The sequence below is a fragment of the Vicugna pacos genome, chromosome 11 (assembly GCF_048564905.1).
Source record: "Vicugna pacos chromosome 11, VicPac4, whole genome shotgun sequence".
Taxonomy (NCBI): Eukaryota; Metazoa; Chordata; class Mammalia; order Artiodactyla; family Camelidae; genus Vicugna; species Vicugna pacos.
The window spans coordinates 48,199,053-48,221,601 of record NC_132997.1 but is presented as its reverse complement, the minus strand read 5'-3'; the positions used below and the strand labels follow the sequence as shown (position 1 = coordinate 48,221,601).

The window sequence follows — 22,549 nt, the reverse complement described above, 5'->3', positions numbered from 1 at the left end:
CTTTGTTAGCAGTTTGGCCTTTCTTCAGGTAGTGTAAAGAGAAATTTGAGCTACCTTAAAGTTACCCCAATTTAAGAGAAAAGGTGGAATTCTGATCTGCCAAGTAACAGCTATTTTCTGGTTAAGTTTATACTTGGTTAATGGAGTATTTTAATCTCTCGGTTTGGGATTTGGAAATAAAATTGTATACTCTCCAAAATACCATATAAAAGAATTATATTTTGAGTGGTATTTTTATGTTAAATAATGTTGTCTGTTTCTCTTTGCTAGGTTGATGGGAATATGAGCAAAATTTATTGCCAAAACCTTTGCTTGTTAGCCAAGCTCTTCCTGGACCACAAAACGTTGTATTATGATGTCGAGCCATTCCTTTTTTATGTCCTTACAAAAAATGATGAAAAGGGCTGTCATCTGGTTGGATACTTCTCTAAGGTAAAACAAGAGCCAGTATGACCTTCATTTTCTTTTTCAAAATGTTTTTGGTAGAGCCCAATTCTTTAAACAGGGCTTTTTTATGACTTCAATTTGAGTAAGTGACACGTTTCTGGAAAGCTCAGATTTTTGTTCAGAGTTTATTAAAAAACAAAAATGAGAACAATAAGCATCGTGCCTAGAAGTGTGTAAAGGACCTCAGTACTGTTTGCTGTCTGACTGTCAGTATTCGTGGAACGTCCTAATTGCTGCCTTGCAGACCACCTAGCATCTTTCATTTTCTAAATGTTAGGCATATTTCCCTTTTCCCCTTAAGTGGTGTCAGCATGAAGGTTTCAGTGTAATGTAGCATTTCAAAGATAATTCTCATTTCTCCCCATTGCATTCCCTCTGTGGTCATCAGTATCTCAGTGAGTTGGAACGTTGGCATTTGGACAGTCAAGCTGATAAAACGGCTGCTTATACTCTTTCGTTGTTTATTCTCTGTGCTGTTGTTTTAAGATCTAAGGCAGTCTCACCTTCAGAAAGCCTTAGCATCTCCAGCTGTTAACATAGGGGAGCCCTTGACATGTTGAGTGGATATAGTTTGTCTTTTTCACTGGTTCAGGGAGATTGTCTCACATTCTTCTGTTCAAAGGCTTCTGAGAAGCAATAACTCATATGCAATAAAGGAAATCTGAGTTCAGAGATATTTACAGGTAATGACCTTAACTTTTCTTAGGCTCTTAGGAAATACTTTTAATGTGCCAGAATGGTAATTATAAGACTTCCCTGCAGAAGGTAAATGAACCAAGCCCTATATTTTATTTATTTTATGATGTATTTTTGCATGTTAGGTGATAAGTGAGTTTTCTTGGGTCGTCTGTATCATAATGTAAGTGGAATGGCTTATGGAGGTGTCATTTTCACGGAAGATCAAAAGATAGAGTATATATGAAGGTCTTTTGCATACTGTCATTTTTCTAAATTTAAGAATCAACCCAGAGACCGTAAACAAAAATATGAGTAAGTGACAGCACTCATGGGAAACAGCTTCAATGTTTTAACCCGCATACTTGGTAAAGCTCTAAAACGAAACAGAAGAAAGTTAATTTTATCCATTACAGATTTAAAAGATGATAGAGAATTAACACAAGATGAAATAATAATTGGACAATCTATTTGTATGATGTATAAAACATTTTACCATGTATTTAAGTGTGTAAAGATCTTTTTCCCCAGTGGGTTAAAAAGAATTTTGGTCATGATTGTCCTTCCTCTTAGAAGATGATGTTTCTTTAAAAAGCATCAGAGTTTAAACAGAGATACTTAGTGATGCCCACTGTCCTTGTCCTGCCTTGTCTCCAGTTGGCCTCTGGGTCTACATCTACGCCTGACGGTGACCCTTGGAGTTTGAGTCTCTGCCTCTCTTCCTCCCGGGGGGCCCAGCAAGCTCGATGTTTTGCGTTTTGCCACAGTTTCTTTTATAGTATGGCAGCAACTACTGTCATTTCTTACCATCCCCCAAATAATACTACAGTACTCTTTGGCAATGTAGTAAAACAGACATTCATCTCAAAAACAACCATGTTAAAAGACTAGATGCAAATTAAACCTTATTCTAACATGTCAGTTGGAGTGTGAAGGACTACGGCCCTTCAGGGGTTATACGTAAACCAAATTCTAGATGCTAGAGCCAGAGAATAGCCAAGCTGACTTAGAAAAGTGCAGTGTAAATCCTTACGTGCATATGACTTTCCAAGCACATAATAGATGACTCAAAACAGGAAGGAAAGAAAGAGCCATATTTTATCCATAGGTTAGAGTTAAGCTGTAGTAACATGTGGGGGCAGGGGCTAGGGGGAAGGACCACTGTTGTATTGGATTTAAAAAAAAAACTCTCGATAAGGTAAGAATCGTTTGAGATAAAGAAAAGAATGGCATCAAGGATGAATCTTTTCAATCCAGAGTGTATCTCTTTTTAGATACAGTGAGCCATTTGTCTAGCTTTGCAAAATAGACTAATTATTTGAATCTTTGCCAGTGATGGACAGTCCAGTTTCTTAGGAAAATTGACACATTATTTCTTCCTCCTCATTTCTGGGAGACAGACAGCTACAAATGTGCAAAAGTTGGAAGCGTGTCTTTTTCAAAAAGAAATCTTTAATTCTGCCCTGTAGGGTTTTTCCACAACCATTTCCTGTGATCTTTCAAATAGGTTCATTAAAGATCTGGGTGTTCTGAAGTAATTCTTTGATGTGGTTAGTACCATTTGTGGTCAGTCTAATTTGTGGTTTATATTTGGCCAGAGCATTCACAACCTCAAAAGCCTTTTCCAGATCTTCTCTGTGTAGGTTTTGGCGGCTTCTGTATACCCTGCAGAAAATACTGCCGCTCTAATGCCATAGTCCATGAAAATTGCAAATTTTCCCTGAACTATATATATGAGAACCATTTCCATCCATGTTCCTTCCAGGCTTCCTCCTGATTTCAGGCTGTTGGTAATATTTTGGCCTCACTTTTGTTTGGGTACTTTGAGATTTCTTGTTGCTGTTGTCTTTTTTGGTTCTGTTTTCCTAGTTTGAAGTGCAGGTTAATTATTTCTCCAGCTTTTTACCTTGATTTTTTATTCATAGGAGAAATAGATTTGTGCAAATCTACCCACACATATATACTATGTTGGTTTCACTGGGGCATTTGCTCAAAGGCAGAAGATAGATTACTGTTACAGAGTTACAGGCTGTTTAGCAAGGTAGCTGGCTAAGCCCTAACTGACTCCATTGGGTGACTCTCTGGATGATTTTTTTCCCCCATTTCCCACGTTGTTTTGAGGAAGGAAAAGATTTCTTCCATTCTGTGTTCTGTTTCACTTGGCTCACATTTCCTTGGAGTCTTTATTCATATTGCGTGGTACTGATTTTCAAGAATAAAGATGTAATTGAGAGGCACGCCTGGAGTGGCGCATTTGTTGTTAGCGGATGGTTTGACTGATTGATGCAGCAGGGTTATTCTGCTTGATCCTGACCTAACACAATGGCTCACCTCGGTGGACTGTCGGACAAGGACGGTGGCAGGTGCAGGGAATCGCCCACTTCAGCAGAGCTCTGACATACTTGATCTGTTTCTCCTTCCCTCAGGAAAAGCTTTGCCAGCAGAAGTATAATGTCTCCTGCATAATGATCATGCCCCAGCACCAAAGGCAAGGATTTGGACGGTTTCTCATTGATTTCAGTAAGTGAAATGCTTTATTTACTTTCATGATCCGGGGAGCTGATGACTGTTCAAGGAGTGAGTAACACATAAAACTTTATTTAACCTACGTTGTTGTTTTTATCAATAGATAATGGGTTTTCTATTTATATTTACATAGGGTAGAAAATCTTCAAGTGAAAAGTGTACTGCTGCTCACCCGTGCTCTAGGAAATTGAGACCCAATCTCCCTCAGCAGTGTTACTAGCTCACAAAGCCATTACCCTGAATGAACCGGCAGAATTACATTCCATTCTGTGGGGCTCATGCTCATTAGCACCAAAAGAGGCAATTATTTGCGATTAAAGCTAAAGGAAGTGTTATTTAAAAGGATTTTCAGCTTTCTAAATTTTGCCTATAATCTTGTGCGGTACAGAGCAAGAAAGGGATATTTCTGTCGAAAAACAATTCTTTAGGTAGCCGATCCTTTGAGCCTCCCTAGCAGAAGTAACTGTCTTGTTTTGTTAATTTACCTTTTCTGTTAAGGAAATTATTACAATGTTTGTATCTAGAGGTTGCCTCAGGAATATTTTTTATACACATTTGTGTCTTCTGAGTCTACTTTATGAAAATCAGAGTACTGTTTTAAAAAGTGCATAGGATGTTTTTAAAAATTGATGTGTTTTCTTCTCCTTGTTTATATTATGTTGGATGTATAATTGTAGTGTTAAGGCTGCGTTTGGAGAACTGATTCAAAATATCCAGATAACACAAAGGCCAGGTACCCCATGATAATAATCATTTCTGACCATGTGAAAAACCTGTCACTAGGAACCGTGTGCCTCTTCCTTACCAGATTTAAACTAAAAGAAGGGATATATAGCAAATCATGTAATCTTTATAAGGTATATCAAATGCAAAGCCAAAATGTAAATATGCTCAAGGAAAACCATGAAGTATGTTGAGTCTAAATCTGTATTATTAGATGTCGAAATATTAAAGTCTGGGTGTGAAATATAATTGTATAACAGTTTGGGGCTAATCTGTATCATGGATTGACATTGAAGGATATTCTTCTTTGAAATATTTTTAATGATTATTTTTGTATTTTCAGATAACATTTCTAGTCATTAATTCATTACCCTAGTCTTACTATTCTTTTCTAATGTAGTTATCCCACAGGAGGCCATCTTACCGGAAGTTCACCTTTTTTATTTTACAGTCCTCGTTGCAATGAGTTCTAAGGGCAAATCCAATTGTCTAAGTTGTTCCTAAATAATACAGTCCCTTCTATGCATAGCAGCCATTGAAGCCTTTGGATAATAGCTGCATGCCTGCAGAATAAGGCACACTCCTTGCCTTAGCTTCCAGGATCATCCAACAGCTAGTTCCAGCCTGCCTTTCTGGCTTTTTTGTATACTGAGCTCCTTTTCCTCAAATATTCTGAGCAGGTCCCATACTTTGATTCTTTGTCTGTGCAGTTCCTTCCCTGAAATGAAATGACCCCTTCCTCCTTCTTCAGCTTCTGTCTGTCCAGAATCCTACCCAGTGTGAAGAGCTAGCTCAAGAGCCTCTTCTTTTTGATCCCACCTCCTGGAGTTTCATCCCACTCTCTTCTTGGCTTCATATCTCTGTAGTATAGTACTTAGACCCAGTTCATTCTTTTGTGGAAATTATTCGATGTGTCAAGCTTCCAACTTACTGTAAAGTCCTTGGACACCTTCTTTGTATTCAGTAGCACAGTGCACTCAGTATTCTGCATTAGATGTATTTTTATTGATTTGAATTGAATTGAATCTATGAACTGATATGGTCACTGCCCATAATAATTTTCTACCTAAAATTAAAAAGGGACTGGTACTTACCAGGTAAAAATGTAAGTCCTGAGGTGGTGGGGAGTATAGCTCAGTGGTAGAGCACATGCCTGCACAAGGTCCTGGGTTCAATCACCAGTGCCTCCATTAAGCAGGAAGAATAAAAATGCAAATCTTTAAATACAGTAGCATCTTATTTGTATGGCGTGATCTGGTACTGAGGCCTTCTACGTAAGAGAGCAACTCAGAAACAGGGTCATTCCCTTCAAATGCTGAATCTTTTATCTTACTCTTTAAGTGAAAACTGTATTAGAGCCTACTCTGTTTTTTAAAACATGAACTAGGGAACACAGTGGAACCTATCTGGATGGCAGGGCCATCGTGATGAATGCCATCCACTACGGTGCATCCAGGCAGTGCTGTGCTGAAGGTGTTATGTTAGATTTTCTCTTTCATGTCCCCTTGCCATTGCCCTGCACTAGGGCACTGAGTCAGATAAGGAATATGGTGAATGATCTGAGTAAAGTTGGAAGGCAGTTAGTGCTATTCCTTCACAGAAGAGGAGACCAGAGGAAGGATTTCACAGCACTCAGTGAAAATGGGGACTGATACAAACCCAATAGAAAGTCAGTTTAAAACCAAGAAAAGAAAACAATTCCTTCGCCACAGAGGTTTTAAAGAAGATACAATAGGTTGCTGGAAAAATTGATAGCATCTCCTTCTTTGGAGTTACTTAAAATAATAGTAGATGATATCTTTCTATAATGATTCGATCCAGTCTTCTACAGAAGGAAGAGATAAACCCCATGACCTCTCATAATCCTTGTCAACCTTACAATTCCTTAGGGCAAAACAGATAACCAGGGTTACAGGTTTTCTAAAATCTGCTGTTTTTCTAAAGGAACCTTTTACTGGTTAGATTTATTTTATTTTTATTTGTACTTGAGCCTGAGGGTCTTTTGATTGGGGGATGTATTTTCAGTAACTCAAAGAAACTTATAAGGCGGGAAATCTTTATTTTGTCTATGATAATTGCTAGTTGGGAAGCTGAAATAAGATACCAGCAGGCAGAGAGCTGTTGGCGGCCCAGCTGCCCACTGCCCACTGGCTCACAGACATGGGTGAAATATGACGTATTGTGTATATAGAAAGAACTGCAAATTCAAAGCTTTTGAACACTGTTCTCCAGGACAGTCAGGGGAGGTGGAATGGTCATCACGGGACCAAATGCTGACCTTGGAATAATGTAGTCTGTGTCTTCCTGAGACAGCTTGTCTGGGATTTGTCAGAGCAGGGCTTCCCAAGAGGTCATCTGCAGAGCTTGGCCAGAGTGACTGAAGGGCTCCAACTCCTAGTCTGCTCGTAAACCAACTCACGGGTTTTGTAACTCCTCCCAAAGAGCTCACACTGAACCTGACATTCCTGATCAACACCACTGCAAGGTTTTACTCTGTCCTTCCACATTTCTACATTTGTAACTCTTCTCTGATAGTGAGAAACCTGGCTTCTATTATCCACAGTGTATTTACTTAGGTGCTCAGCCCTGGAATGTACAGTAATTAGTTTTAGAACTGCTAACTCAAACCACTATGTAAAACAAACCTCCTAACTAGAGGTCAATATTTGTATATAGTTCTTTTCAGCTTTACCCTGAGTGTATTTAGTTAAAATACTGTGTTCAGATGTTACTTGGGTGAGTTCTTTTTAATTTTTCCCCCTTCAGTGAGGTTTTCTTACTCATTTGAAATACAGTTAGGCTTGTTTCTGTTTGTTTGAAACATTAGATTTTCCTCTATCCTCGTTGCTGTTTTTTTTTTCTTTTAGTATGTGAAACATTAACATGATTTTCAAAATTGAAACTATATTAAAGGGTACACTCAGAGAAGCATCACTCCCTGCCCCCCACCTCCCCCCACCCCGTTCCCCTTCCCACGGGTCACCTGTCTCATTAGTTTCTAGTTTGTCCTTCCTATGTTTCTTCCTGTGTTCTTCAGATGAGAAAATAGATTTGTATTTTCTAATTTCTCCTGCTTTCTTACACAAAAGGTGGCAAACTATAGATAGTCTTTTACATTTTGCTGTTTTACACTTAGCAATATGTCCTGGAAGTCATGCCATTACTACTGCACAGAGAGCTGCTTCTTTCTTTTCTTTTCTTTTTTTAGAGTAAAAGTAGATTTATTCAGAGAGGTACACACTCCATAGACCAAGTATAGGCCACCTCAGAAGGCCAGAGGGGTGGGTGTTTAGTTTACAGTAGAAGTAGGAACACACTCCATCGACAAGAGTGTGGTCCATCGCACTCCGGAGATCTGCTTATTTTCTTCTGCAGCTGCAGTTCTCCATTGTGTGGTTGTACACATGTAGTCTCCTAGGTATGGTAATTTAGGTTGTTTCCAGTATTTCACAATTTTTTAAATGTTGTGGTAAGTAGTGTTGGGCATATTTTGACTGGTACATACTTACCTAACAGTGACAGTCTGTTACATATCCTTTCAGTTACTTAGGACTCTGCGTGTCTGGGCAGTGGCGGGGCAGATAGTGAATTGTCTTTTACACAAGCCTGCATAGCCAAAACTCCCTGCCTTGGGAGTGGGATACAGAACCCGTCCTCCTCGGCTAACCCAGGAGAGACCCAGGGAAAGCCAGCTGATTCAGCAGTGGGTCACAGAACATAGTACCAGGTAGTAGTGTAAGAGGCTGGCCTCAGTACTTGTGTGTTTGTGTAAATGCCCTTATCTGAGTCTAAACTAGATAATGGAGGAGGATGAGAAGTCACTTTGCTCATTTTTTTACTTCTTCATTCAACCTTTGTTGATTGGGGCACCCTCGTCTACACTCTGCTAAACACCAGCAACAAAACTGAAGAAGACATAGCTCTCGGTGGTCACATTCACTGACAGGACATCAGTTGCTGGACAGTATATTTCTACAGTATATACTGAGAGCTCATGGCATGAGAAATGGAAATGAAAACATTTCAGGCTGAGGCAACCAGCATATTCAAAAGAGTGACCATGTGAGGGAACGTGTTAGATGTTTGGGTAACAACAAAAGAAACTCCATGATATAGCTCAGTGGTAGAATGCTTGCTTTGCATGCACAAGGTCCTGGGTTCAATCCCCAGTACCTCTGTTTAAAGATAAATAAATACATAAATAAATATATAAATAAATACATAAATACATAAATAAACCTCATTACCTCCTCCCCCCCAAAAAAAGTAAATAAACAACAAAAAAATCTTTTTAATTAGTGTCTGCTTATTTGTAGACTGATCATAAAGGTTTGTAAGCAGCTTTAATTCTTGGCTTTCTTTATTCGATATTAAAATACTGTGCAGTGTGTCAGGGTTGTCCTTCTCTGGCAGAGCTCACTGTAGGGGAAGCAGGAGCGACTGAGTTAGGCACTAATTTCAGGAAATCCCCTTTGCTGACCTTTCCTATGATCTTACATGTTGAGAGATTTTACCTTGGCTTTTATGCGGAATGTGTCCTATTTACGAACTGAGGCTATAATTAGTATGTGCTGCTAGAAGGTGGGTGCAGATGACCCAGTTTTGTGCCTGTAAGTTATGAACTTGGTCACGTCACAACCGTGGTTAGCAGTGTCCTGTTTTCTTGTTCTCATTTCTTAAGAATGGTGCACGAACACACACCTGGACTTAAGGAAAATAAGCAATACAATCGACTTTTAAGGCAGGATGCTTCTGGGTACAATTTAATATCTGGTTTCTTTCTCTCTGAGAAGTAATGGGTTAATTTTCCACGCCTTCATTCTTTCCCCAGTCTGGCTCTAATGACAGAGACCTCTTAGTTAGGTACTTGGAGAGTCAGGTCGCAGGCTTGTCTTTCCTTTAGTCTCTTTATAGCTCCTGGCTGATTTCTTGAGGAAGCACCACTTAGATGAGAAGGCATCTTCTCTCTGGTTTCCCTCTCCCTGCCTCTCTGTCCTGGTAGGTCCATCAAGCACAATTAGAGAGAAAGTCACGTACTTCATCTCCACCTAGGAGAGAGTGATGCTGAGAGGCTAATCATGTTAACTCTCTCAAAGAGAAAACTTCTTCCCCTGTATCTTAGATGTTAGCGACTAGCTTAAATGTTATGTTATATGATACCTAAATACAAGAATGCATTTCACAGTGCATGGTTTATTGCCCATCGTGGGGGTAGAGTCTTTGTTCTCTGCTCTAATCTCACCTCCTAGAAGAGCCTGGCACTTAATAGGCCCTTATTATTTGTTAAATAAATATTAAATGAATTACCTCAGGAAGGGCTTTCTTAATGTCCTTTCTCTTCTCACATGCAATTTTTAGGAAGAAGAATTTTATTTTATTAGAACATCATTCATCAGGTGTGGTTTGCCTAATTCCAAATGATGGTGGTTGTGCCGGTATTTTTGTTCAAGGGCAGCCTCTATCTTAGGATCCTGGAAGTTGCATCAGAAAGGAGGTTGCCATTATCTACTGTAAACCTTGGGCAGAGAAATGAGGACTGTGACAGAATTCACATTTACACACATTTGGTTGAAAAGATAATTATCCTTTCCTTACTTTTACAGAGAATTTATTTTTTTCATGTACTTATATTTGAAGGAGAATTCCAACTTTAGTCCTAAGAAACTGTCAAGAAAGCTTGTCTCTGCAGAGCTTTCCCAGCGGCTGTCCTCCCGGGGTGAGCTCAGGCAAGGCAACCATTAAAGAATAATGAGTTATGCTTTTGAAATGGTGCTCGACTCCTTTATTGCCTTTTCTAAGATAGGAGCGCCGCTCCCCCAACCTCCACCGTGACACTTGTTGGAAGACAGGACCAGCAGCTGTATCCTCAGACTTCTGCTGGGTTTTGGAAGACATGTTTTGACCTGTGTGATCAAGTGTAATGATGACACATATTTTAATAGGATTCTAGTTTATAATATAATAAGGAAAATGGCTATTTTTCCTTATTTTCTCATTATAATATGTTGCACTAGAGGGCTTTGTCATGACTGTTTTATTACCTTGGGCTGAAGTACAATATATTTTAATATGCTAAAGATAACATCAGGGTTGGATATTGAGCTCTCAGTGATTTATTCACAGGTTGACTTACTGACTGCATTGAAATGAGTTGCAGGAGGCAGTGTAGCTAACGATTTATTTATGTATCTTTTTTAACTAAGCTTGTCATAAATAAGAGCAAATAAATAGCTCTTATAGAATAGTTTGTATTCATTGCTTCAATGAAAACATTGTAAATATGAAACATACGGTCTGCAGCTAACATTTTATGTTACATAGCTGCGAATTTTTTCAAGTTTTGGCATGCAGGTGGATTTTTTTTTTTTTTTTGGACAAATCTTTTGTCTGTTTGGATTTCTCACATGGACCGGCATTTGCAGCGAGTCATTTTGAAACCCACTACTGGGCAAATTCCATTCTGATAATTAGTATGGGAAAACCTAGCCTTCAACAGTAAATGCAACCTTAGCAACGCCGTCACGGGGGCCAGGACTGGTTCACTGCCCAACCCCAAGCCACAAGCACAGTGCCATGCAGGTCGGAGGCGAGCCCACAAAAGGTCTGTTGAGGGAGTGAGTGAATAAATGAGTGCCCAGTCCTCTTTGTGTCACTGACAGCATCTCCCAGATTGACCCAACTAGCTTATGGGGGAACTGGGACTTGATCTCAGATCTCCCAGTCTTTGGGTTTTTTTCATTAATTTATCCCTTCGTCCTTTCCTTCAGCAAACATGCTTTACATGGGCTCTGTCAGGGCGATGAGACCATAAGGATAAGGGATCCAGTTCTTGCCCACAAGGAAGTGGACGGTCAGACACAGAGGGTTCATCCAGCCCTGCATGCTGCGTGTGCAGGGTGCCCCATGGCGCTGTCAAGTGCAGAGGAGGAAATACTTCCGACACTCATTTTTATTTTCCCAGTTAAGATATATGCAGGGGAAGCATTTTTCCATTATTAAACCAAGACCAAGAAAGATGTTCTTCTGACCGGTTGAAATTAGTGCTGTACCTGGTTTGGTTTTGGTTCCGGGAACTATTCCCTGTAAACATATTTTCCAGCTTGTTGTATTAGGTTTGAAGTAGAATATTCTAAGATAATAGTTTGATAATGTCCCCTCATGAGGGTATTTCTAAACAATACATTTCAGATGGCTATAAGGTAGTATTTTATGTAATATCAATTTGTTTTGGGTAGAGCAAAAGATTTTCACTTCTAGTTAGGAATCTGATTTTTTTTCTTCCCCACAGATTTGTGGTTAACATATTTTTACTGTAATATTAATGCTATCTTTTCATGTTTACCAGTTTAAAAACCTCTGTTTTATAACTATGTTGAATCCTGCTTTGAATTAACATAGAGGAGCTCCTTTTTTCAATGAAATTGTTTAATATTTATAAAGTGCTTAAAAGTAGTTGAGTAGATTAAAAGTAATTCAGTTATGCATCTGTTTGTCCACATTGAAAAAAATATGCAGTGTGATTATATAGTAGAAGGTATTGTCTAAGAAATTGTCTGAAATCTTGAGGAAAATGTAATGCAAGTATTCCTCACTATCTACAGTATATTTGCATATGTCCTTTGAGGGTGAGGGGCAAATTGAATCATCATTTAAAATGAAGTAGAGAATTCTTTCTGTAAAAGGGTGTTCCTTTGTTTCAGACTAGACAACAAGGAGGCAAAAATTATTAAGGTCTTGTCAAAAGGGCATAGAATTCAACTTGAAGAGGCTCCCACTGGACATTAAATATAATAATAAGATAGCAGTTGCAATTGATTGAAACTCATCAAATGTATAAATTCACACATTCATGATGGCATTTAAGGACCAACAGAGTTACAGGATGATGAGAACTAGTTTTTAATCTTGCAGACTGGTAAATAAAGCATTTAACTTGCCTTTCCTATAGAAACTATACCACTAGGTAACCAAATAGTGAATGAGGTGGGAGCATCTTTTTATAAATGTATTCCAGCTCATAAATGAAATGAAATGATAGAATTGATAGAATTAAAACATCACATTTTGCAATTCCACCAATGAATTAATGAATCTAGGCATTGAACAACAGCAGCGGCCAGCATTGCAACAAGGGGACAACCAGAATTTATGTGTTTCCTGATCAAGGAACATACTATGACCTGTAGTTTTGCCAGAGGAGCAAACCCAAGTCCAATCAAGCCTCTGGGTCCAGCTGCCATATTGCAGGAACAAATTTGCAGGAAAGAGGAGCAAATTAAACTGCATTGCGTGCATGCAGTCAGCAAAATTCAGACTGGGGAAGAAACTCTATAGTCAAATGGCCACTGTTCATCAACAGATGAATTATAAGGAAAAGAAAGGAGTGGTGGTGGGGAGGGACCCATATATTAAAAGATGTTTAAAAGACATTCCTTTTTTTAATGGACAACACTATACTATAGTGCTTGGGGGTATTCATGTAATAAAAGTATAAAGAAACACGAGGGATTACTATTAGTCACGATTGTGTTTACTTATGAGGGAGAAAGGAGAGGTGAATGGGATGGGACAAGTGGAAGGTTTTGGGGGAATAGCTGACAAGCTTCTATTTCATGATCCTGGTTGATGGTTACAAGGGTGATTGCCTTATAATAATCCATTAAGCTATATATTTACTGTAGTTTTCTGTATCTGTGTTTTATTTTTGCTTTTTTTGGTTGTTTTTTAAAGAAAGTATTGGTCTTAAAATGGGAGGTCACACCCTATGATATCTGTTTCAGAGCTTAGATTTTTGTAACTCTTAAAACTTTTTTGATTTATTGGTGGCATTATATTAGTGATGTTTTTAAAAGAAAGATACAGTTTTTCACCTTTACTGCTTTAAGATGAAAACATGAGTGCAAGGGTATTTGGTGTGTTGATAGCACCTTCATGTCAGACTTTGCAGAATCATTTTTATGTGAAGGAAATGTACTGAAATTTACTAGGATCATATACTCTCCAGTGTTGAGTAGAGTCCATTAGAAAAACTGCATTCCTGTAAATTATGCTTCCACTCTTAAATCTCAAGAAACATAAATGAAGGGTTGTATGTTAGCATCAGTGATAAAATAGAGGATTTGGGCAAGGGATGGCTGTGCAGAATAGGAGTGGACTGCCGAGAAAATATGGAGCAGAGGATAAAGAAGAGACACTGCAGCACTGGAACTTTTTTTGTTTTTATCTTTTTTTTTTCTCCCTCCCTCCATCCCTCCCCTCCGTCTTCCCTGCTTTCCTTCCTTCCTTTTTTTTTGATCCAAAATGAAGGAAGGCGATACTGGCAGGCACTGTAAGTATAGGAAATTGCCCTTCCTTCCACCAAGAATGCTGGGAGTTTGGCAGCTCTGATATTTGGGACAGATCTTTAAGCACTAGAAACAGTGTTTACAGAAGAGAAAAGATGTTAAAAAGTTAGATTTTAAGAAAGGGAAAGAAAAAGGTTAGAATGTCTTAAAAATGTGCTGAAACAAGATCCTTCTACTTATTTATTGCAAAAACAGGCTTCCTCCTTCTTAAGAAGAAGACGATTCTCTGTTCGTAGATTAGAAGGCCTGCCCTGTGGTTTGCACAGTGTTGAAGCTTTTCCCCAAGAATTTAAGGAAGCTAATGAGATTTTTTTTCCTACCAAAGCAGGAGACGCATCTGAGGACTCTTGACAGCCTTCTACCCCTGCAGCTTTTCAGTTGCATCCAGTTAAAAACTTGGAGACCATAATGAATGTTTTTAGAGAGGAACTAAAATGAATGATGCCTGTATATTTGTTTTAAATGTTGTTTATTTTACCAAATAATTTAGATAAATCTTTCTTGAAGTGGAAGATAAATCATCAGTTTTCATGAATAATCTGGAGCATTCAGAGGATTACTTTGAAGTACCTCCCTGCCAACTTCTCATAAATTAAGCATAAACTTTTTTTGGCCTCATCACACATAATTAAATAGCCGTTGAAGGGTTAAAACCAACTAAAAAGTGATTCTGTATCTCAGTCCCCAGTCTCCTGCAAAATTACAGGAAGTTTCTTTTGGTTCTCAAGCAGGGTAATTACAAGAGACAGTTACATAATTTACAGTTTCAATCTGTTCGTCCATAATCACACACTTCCACCTAGTTGTATATACCCCCACGAGTACCCAAGTTATACTTTGATTTGTAAATGATGATTGCAGTATAATTGATTGCTTGCATGTAACATATTGAATTGATTCTTAAAAAGTGAACTTTAGCTGTTAACATGTCTATTTGAGTTCCTGTTATTTACATAGTTTGTGGTTCTTGCGTTCAGCAGTTGCATACTACTTAACAAATTAAACTCCCAGAGCTTTTTTCCTTATTAAATTTGGAAAATGGAGTGTCTGTATACAGCCTAACCAGAAAAGTGCGTAGAAACACAGTAGGCACTCAGCTTTTGAACACACTACTAAAGCCATTCCAGCCCTTTAAAGCTGAATGGACATCCTTTGATTAACAGTGACCACAGATTATAAAGGTTTATGGGGATAATAGTAGTATATTGTGGCAAAAGCTGTGCAAATATTAATATGTTGTTACCGAAGTCTGAACTTTAAGTACTGCTGGAATCAGGGAGCCAAAAAAATCAGTGGACTTTGAGAAAGGTATCACCCACTAACTGAAGGGGTAATAACTGGTATTTTTTCATACTGCTAATGATGATATTTCATGTTTTTGTTTTTCCAACAGCTAACATCTAACTGTAGCCAATTTGGACTTTAAGATCCCTTTAGGATTAAAGGCTAGATACCTTACCTACATGACACCAAATGCACTGGTAAACCAACCAGCCACTTGATTGAACACCTCATCCCAGCCCAGCTCTCACCCCCCGCCTGCATATGTGCTGCACATCCGTCAGAGCAGGCTCATCAGTAACCTGAGGGGACACCACCATTTACTGCCAGAGGCTTTTTACCTCGAGTCCTCTTTGAAAGCTTACAAGAGATAAATAAGAAATAAGTGAAAAAGAGAAGTTTTTGACTTCTGGAGGCCAGTGGAATAGGGCTATCTAGATGACCTGAGAAAAACAAGAGATAGTTTCTCTGCTGTATTTCAACGTTAGTTGATCTATCAGATTCGGTGATAGGCTGTGCTTTGATTTCAGAAAGTTAGCCCAGAGAATGAAAGATCCTTTTTAAAATGTACTTTGAAAACAAAGGAAAATATTAGAGATTTCTCTTCCCACTTTTTTCTTTCTTCAATTTTGCTGGTAAACACAGACACAGACACAGACACACACACAGACACACAGACACACACACACACACACACACACACACAGTATTTGGGGGGAGTTGTAGGAAAGCAAAGGGAAGGGCAGGCCGCTCCTGTAACTGTCTTGTCTCCCTCGGTTGGTTCTCAAATCCGTGGCCAGTGTCCACGCCGATTTAAATGCTCCCCCTCTTTCTTCTGGAGAGGGTTAGACCAGACAACTATTAGAGTAAATTGTCTCAGCTACCCCCACAGAACCTCATTGGTCAAAAGAAACTCCAGTTTATATTTTTAGTAGTTTATTTAAAGAAGTGTTCAATTGTAATGTTTGATGGGAGAACAATCTCACAGGTGTATTATAAATACATACAGTTACTTGCTCAGAGCAGATGCTTCATTTGAAGTGAGTGTGTGTTTAATGCCGTGTTCAAAGTCTTGTAGCTTTCCAACAGTAAAATCTTGTTACCAGGATTTTGTAACTTAGATATGAAAATTTTACCCAGGTTTCAACTTGGAAGTATTAAATTAGTTTCTGAAATCATTTTTCAGATTGAATCTCCAGTGTGGATTTTTGCCTGTTTCTAAGAGAGGAAATAATTTTTACATGCCAAATTACTTCATCTTAGAAATTGTTCTTTTGGTAAATTTGTTTCTCCTAAGGCCTTCCAGAATTTAAAAGTGGTTTGAACTGTGGAAACTCATAAAAGGTCAAAGAGGAGGGCATTCTTGCAACATGTCTTTCTCATTTGTCACTTCAGAGGCCATGGTACTGGGACTGTATTACCATTACCTAACAAGAAGTGCCTCGGTGACAAATCAGAGCTTTTCTTAGATTTGCAGTGGGCTTCATGAAGAATCTGGTTACTTCCCAAATATATTTAAGGAAAGATATTTTTAAATCCTTGCCTTCCCCGAAGGATTTCGGTTTGGGAATAAGTGATATTGACAAAGAATAGCATTTCTCATTCCCTGATCATTTTATCCTGTCAGAGGTGCTTCATTTTCCTAACAAGAAGATTGAGAGACTGAATCTAATTCATACATGATTAGAAAGGAAAATTATATTCTTCTAATACATCAGACCAGGACCTTGCTGGTGTGATGACTGGCCATACGTAAACAACTTCTCAGTTAAGTGTTTAAATAAATGAATTTGCCGTGAAGTCTATCACAGAGCTCTCTACCAAGTGACCCTCTCCTCCCTGGTCTCAACTCTTGGATGTCTTTGTTTCCCCCAAGATTCACCTTCTCCTTGAGTGTCTCACTGGGCACCACTGCTACAACCACAGCCCTTTGGGATAGCAGAAACGGAGAAGTGGCATTGGTATTGCATTCCCATTTAACATTTTAGCCAAGGTACAGTCCGCAAGACCCTCTGCCAAATATGACCCCTAATACATCTGAGACCAGACTGGCTTGAGATGCAAGAGTTGAGGTAGGGTAAGATACAGACATCTGTAGTTTTTTAAGCCCCTGAGTGCTTCTGGTGTGCAGTCAGGGTGAAGAGCCATTGGGATAGACCAGAGGATGGAAAAAGAAGAAATAAAGAGAGAAACTCAATTAGATTATCAATTATAAAAATGCCACTGACTCATCTTTGGCCTGTGTGTGTCTCACAAGGGTCTGTCTCTGGCCCTGGCTTAGGAACTCCTTCACAGACGTTCACCCTCCTCCACACAAGGGCATCACAGAGGGAGGGGAGCCCCCTTTCCTGCTGCCTGCTGCCCTCTTTGTGAGTTCATTTTTGTATGTTCATATAAACACCTACCTTTCCCTGAGTGAGTGACACACAGAATGACCACCCACTTCAGGAGAGTCCATGCCCACTCACAGAGCCATGGAACTCATCTGGTAGATTCCGGCGTGGTCTGTAGGCTGGAACACCCCCAGCAGCAGCAGGGGAGACCTGGCTCAGCCATACATCTTCTCCAGTGGGGATGGGGATAGCGGAACATGGTTCCTCTGCCGGGTAGACTAGGGGAGGGTGGGAGGTGCCCAGGAAGGAAGACCAGTGGCCCCTCTGCATGACTGAGGACGAGCCCAGCACTGGAGCAGTCTGTGGAGGAGCTTGTGGCATCTTTCAGAGGGAGATCTTAAGGAGGGGCTTAGAGAAGCTGACCGGAATGTGACCCAGGGCAGCAGTTAATTCCTTCCCCAAAGACTTGCTCTTTCCATTCGCTGGGTTTCACTGGCTCAGGCCATTTTCCCAGGGACACGCTTGGGTCTTCTAGAACATTTGGGTCTTTGTTTCTTCTGTCCTGGGATTGTCCCTGGGTTCTGCTGAAGCCCTCCAGCCATCATCGTTATTGTGGTTGGCTGGGCTTGCTGCTTCCTGAGAGTAGTCCTTGAAGTTAAGGACTAAAGGACCAAAGGGAATTTGTGGGGTACAGAGGCAGAATGTGCTCCCTGACCCCCATCATGGCTTCTTCCTTTAATTGCATTTATATTTGGGTAGTTAGATGGTGGGGAAGGGGGAGGAGAACTTCTGGCTGAGGCAGTAGAGTCTGTCTCTTCCTTCTGTCCATATTTTCTTTCTTTCCCTTACAGTAAGGCTATCTAGTCACCCAGATGATCACCTTGAGATTTTGTTCATTCAGTATGTTGAATAACAATTACAGCTAACACTTACATAGGGTTTCTGTAATATGGCAAGCACTGTTCCACATGCTTTGTATTAATTCATTTAATTATTATGACAACCCTAAGTGATAGGTATGATTACTCTCCACGTTCTATGGATCGGGGATCTGGAGCACAGAGAGAGTAAATAACTTGCCCAAGGTCACATAGCCGGACGTGGTGGACCCTGGCCCCCCTTCCAGGCAGTCTGGCTGTAGGACCCTTGCTCTAAACCAGCCTCTGGTGCCTCTTGTGATCTGTCAGACTGTATTCAGTAAGTGCCTTACTCTTTTAAAATGCTCTTGGCCTTGTTGCCCATCTTTAAAAATTCTTCTCATCTTTTATTTAATGCAAATGGTCTCAAAATATGGTCCAGGGGTCCCTGGGGATCCCTGAGTCCCTTTCAGGGAGTCTGCAAGGTCATAACTATTTTCACAGTAATGCTAAGATACTATTGGTCCTTTTCACTCTCATTCTCCCACAAGTGTACAGTGGAGTGTCAAGAATTTCATGACCTGTGATATCACAACAGATTGAATACCAAAACAGATACTAGAATCCAGCTATTTTCTCTTAAGCCAGTTGTTGAAGGGCTTTTCAAAAATGTAAAATGATGCCACTCTGCTCACCACTTTTTTTTTTGTATTTTAAAAAATTATGTTAACATACAATGGGTTTATTGGGGTTTTTTAATGATTAAATGTTTGTCAAATTTCTCTCTAAAATTAATATATATAATAAACCTTTATAAACAGAAGCTCTTAAATAATTTTTTTTATCGTAAAGAGATCCTGAGATCCAAACAAGTTTGAGAATCACTGATTCAATGTATAAACACTTGCTATTCAGGCATGGTTCATAGTGTAGGAACTTGTTAGAAATGCAGAATCTCAGTCCCCACCCCAGACCTACCGAATCAGAATCCAGTTGCAGTAAGAGGTGATTGTTTGCACAGTGAAGGTTGAGAAGCACGGGCATAGGAGCCATGGACAAAGCTGCCCTGCAGCTCAGTGACCCTGGCTGAATTTCAGTCTGCTGGGGCTTTGGAGACTCCTGTCCCCAGTTCTCGGTCACCGAGGATCTAGGTGAGGCCTCCTCACCTGAGATTCTTCTATTCACTAGCTCTCCTACTGCACAAGGCGGTTTTCACATCCTCATTAAAACCAGCAGCCCCGCAGCATAGTTTATAGCAGTGGTCCTCAAACCTTTGTGCATCAGAATCTCCTGGAGGACTTGTTAAAGCACAGTCACCGGGCCCTACCTCCAAAGGTTCTGATCACTAGGTCTGAGGATTTGTAGTTCTGACAAGTTCCCAGGTAATGCTGATACCGTTGGTCTGCGAGACCACCCTCTGAAAACCACCAGTCTGAAGGAAGTAGACTGAGAAGTCAAGCAACGTTTATTCTTGTTGTGTAATTACCTCGAGCCCATAGAGTAATGGGAGTGATGTCTTAAATGTCCACGTTTTCAAAACCAATCTCTTAAAATACAAAATATCTCAAAAATTCAAAATATCCATTTTTGCTAGGGACACGTTTGTTTCTTTTAATAAACGGAAAGCACTAAGAGTTCAGGCAGGTCACAGGTCATGTCCAACACTCCGATTCTCTGAAAACAGTGGGAAGGCTGCGGTTCAGCTTCCTTCTTTACTAATTGCAAAATCATCACAAAGTTTCAGCGAGGAGACATAAATAGCCTGTCAAGTTCATTTATCACGGTTTAAACTGATAACGTGCCATTCGTCCACTTGGTCACAGAGCTGCTTAACCCCAGAAACCAGCAGCAGATGAGCGTGGACCAGTGAATTTCCCTTCCCAGTCATGAGATACATGGTTAGAGCCATTGGACTTCCTCAGATCGAGAGCTGCCATAAATCCCTGGTTGGGGTCAGTTCCTAGGCATGCAGACCCAGTGCTGTCTCCTGATATGACTCTTTCAGCAGGGGTTGCTGAGCTGAGCAAGTGTCTGATGAAAGGTGTGTGATCCTTGAAAATTATCTTCCCTTAAAAGCAACTAGTTACCCCAGATTCACATAATCCGGACTGATGAGAGTTAGGAGTAGCTTACTAAAGTTTGCCCTTTTGTCTCTGAGGAGGTTCATTTGGTTTGGCTCCAGGTGGCAGAAGATAAGGTGAGCAGGGGTGAGGGTGGCTGGCTTTGGGAGGACAGTCCTTAGCCACACTACCCCCTTGCTGAAGAACATTATTCCGTGCTGGTCCGGTCTACAGTCCTGAAATATTACTGGCTTAAAAGGAAGGAATGTTTCATATTAAGCAAGGGTTAACCTTGCAGTTAATATGCCGAGAGTTCAGTTAATTCGGGAATTTAGGCTGCAAAAACAAATCTTGACCTTGTCTGGATAGTTCCTTCCTCATCCTAATGGATCTGTCTACAGGAAAGCAACTCTCTACCACTTTTTTTCCCTCCCCCTAGGAGAGAGTTAACCATTTCAAACACTAGGGATCAGAACTAGTTAACATGAGAATTGATTATCTTACTACAAGTAGGTCAGCCTTAACCAGGGTGAAGTAAAATTTGGATCCCAAGCAGTGCAGCTTCGAAGTGTTTGCTTTTTTGCAGACATTGCATTCATCTTACTTTCCCTTTAAGCAAATACCTTGATAATCTTTTGAATTTAGTATGTGGTCCATACACTGATAGTCAGACCTCACCTTCCCTTGGGTATGTAGGTCCAGTGAAGCAAAAGAGAAAGCCAGCTTCCTCAAGACAGTTACCAAGATAGTCGATGTGGATATGGGGTTTACGGGCCAGTCAGCTTTCAATTACAAGTCTCCAATCACCGATCACCGGGTAAGCACTGTTCACCGGCACTTCTGTCCCACAGACAATTGAAAGGGAATAATTTCACCAGCGATTAATTATACTGCAACTACTGGGATCTGTCTCTAAACATCACTTTGCTTTCCATCTAAACAGCGAGGTTTCCCCAGGGATAGTTCAGGTTTTCTGACTGAAAGTATCCTGAGTTGAGGAAAGGTGTTAGAGGACCACAGAAATCTATTCACCAGGGGTGTATTGTACTTGTTTCAGATGCCTCAGGATAATAACACCGGCTTCCAAGATAAGTGCTTTTTATTTCCCTGCATCTTAGGTCAATTATTTGGAATCTTTTTGGTAAGTTAAATTTAAGAGCTGTAACTTAAACCGCCACATCTCTGTAACCACTCAGTAAGTAAATGTTCTTACCAAAAATTCTTCTGTCAGTGGGCTATGAAGTAATTATGATTTGAGGAACCTGGAAAAAGTAGAAGGAAACAAAAGATGGCAAGAAATTCATTATTTAAAATATTCCACGTTATGAAGGTCAGAGTAGTGAAGTGCCACCAGCTACAGCTTTTTTGAGGGAAACTGCCTGCTGCAGGTAAAATTTAAATTATGTATTACATCAACCTCGCCCACAAGTGGAGCAGAGGTATATGGCACAACCTTTTCTGCCAAACTACTGTATATATGTTAACATATAAGTGATTTCACTTAACTAGTAAGAAATCAGAAATTTATCCTTGGTCATTGTGGTTGTAGAAATGGATTCCATTTAAACCAAAAATTTCTCCTTCGGGAGGAGACTTTGTGGACTTACACATGGCTCTTAGCCTAAGTGTAAGTTCCTTGCACCGGTGTCAGCTCCTTGACGTCTCATGAGTCAGAGAGAGGAGAAGGAAAATCTAACTGCAGGCAATGCAGTGACGCCTTCGGACAGTGGTGGTGTGTGGTCTGTCATGTTGCTGCCCATCGTTCCTGAAAACCTGCTTGATGTTTTCTGGTTGGAGTTTTGGTTTGCAGTGTTTTCCCTCCAGCACTTCCCGGCAGGTGTTGGGAACCTTTGCACCGTTCGTTTGCGCAGTGCATAGCTTTTCGCTGTGAACATCCAGAGGGCTTGGTGTACGCATGCTCGGCGGGCTCATTGCCCTGCTGCCACCCCCCCACCCCCACCTCAGGCCCCAGACTCACCCGAGGGAGTGTCCCAGGAGACAGCCACTTACCATGGTGGGAGCAGCAGGTGCTGAAAGGTTTATGCCCAGATGTTTCCCACAGACCCCAGGTTGCCCAAGAGTTGCAGTGGCCTCATCCGTCTAGTCTCGGGCCCTGGGAAGGTGTGTGTGTACTACCTCAGGGTGTGGAAACATGAGCAGCTGGGTAAACTATGTTTTGGGGGGATTCTGGCTGCATCCTCTTAGCCCAGAGGAGGAATCGTGGGAAGAGAAGACAGAACAAAGGGTTACATGTGCTTCCTGGGTAAGGCTGCTCCTCGCAGTGGGGGATGTAAGGTAAGGAG

At 40.4% G+C, this 22,549-nt stretch overlaps 1 protein-coding gene across 7 annotated transcripts in view; it reads left to right on the top strand.

The window, feature by feature from the left end:
• The window catches only part of KAT6B (lysine acetyltransferase 6B), a 161,225-nt gene that overhangs the window by 126,385 nt on the left and 12,291 nt on the right, over nucleotides 1-22,549 (top strand). For all 7 annotated transcript variants that reach the window (XM_072971267.1, XM_072971266.1, XM_072971264.1 and 4 more), the window contains exons 12-13: nucleotides 271-432; nucleotides 3,549-3,642. In XM_072971267.1, coding sequence (XP_072827368.1) covers nucleotides 271-432; nucleotides 3,549-3,642 — 256 coding nt within the window. The remainder of the gene's footprint in view (nucleotides 1-270; nucleotides 433-3,548; nucleotides 3,643-22,549) is intronic.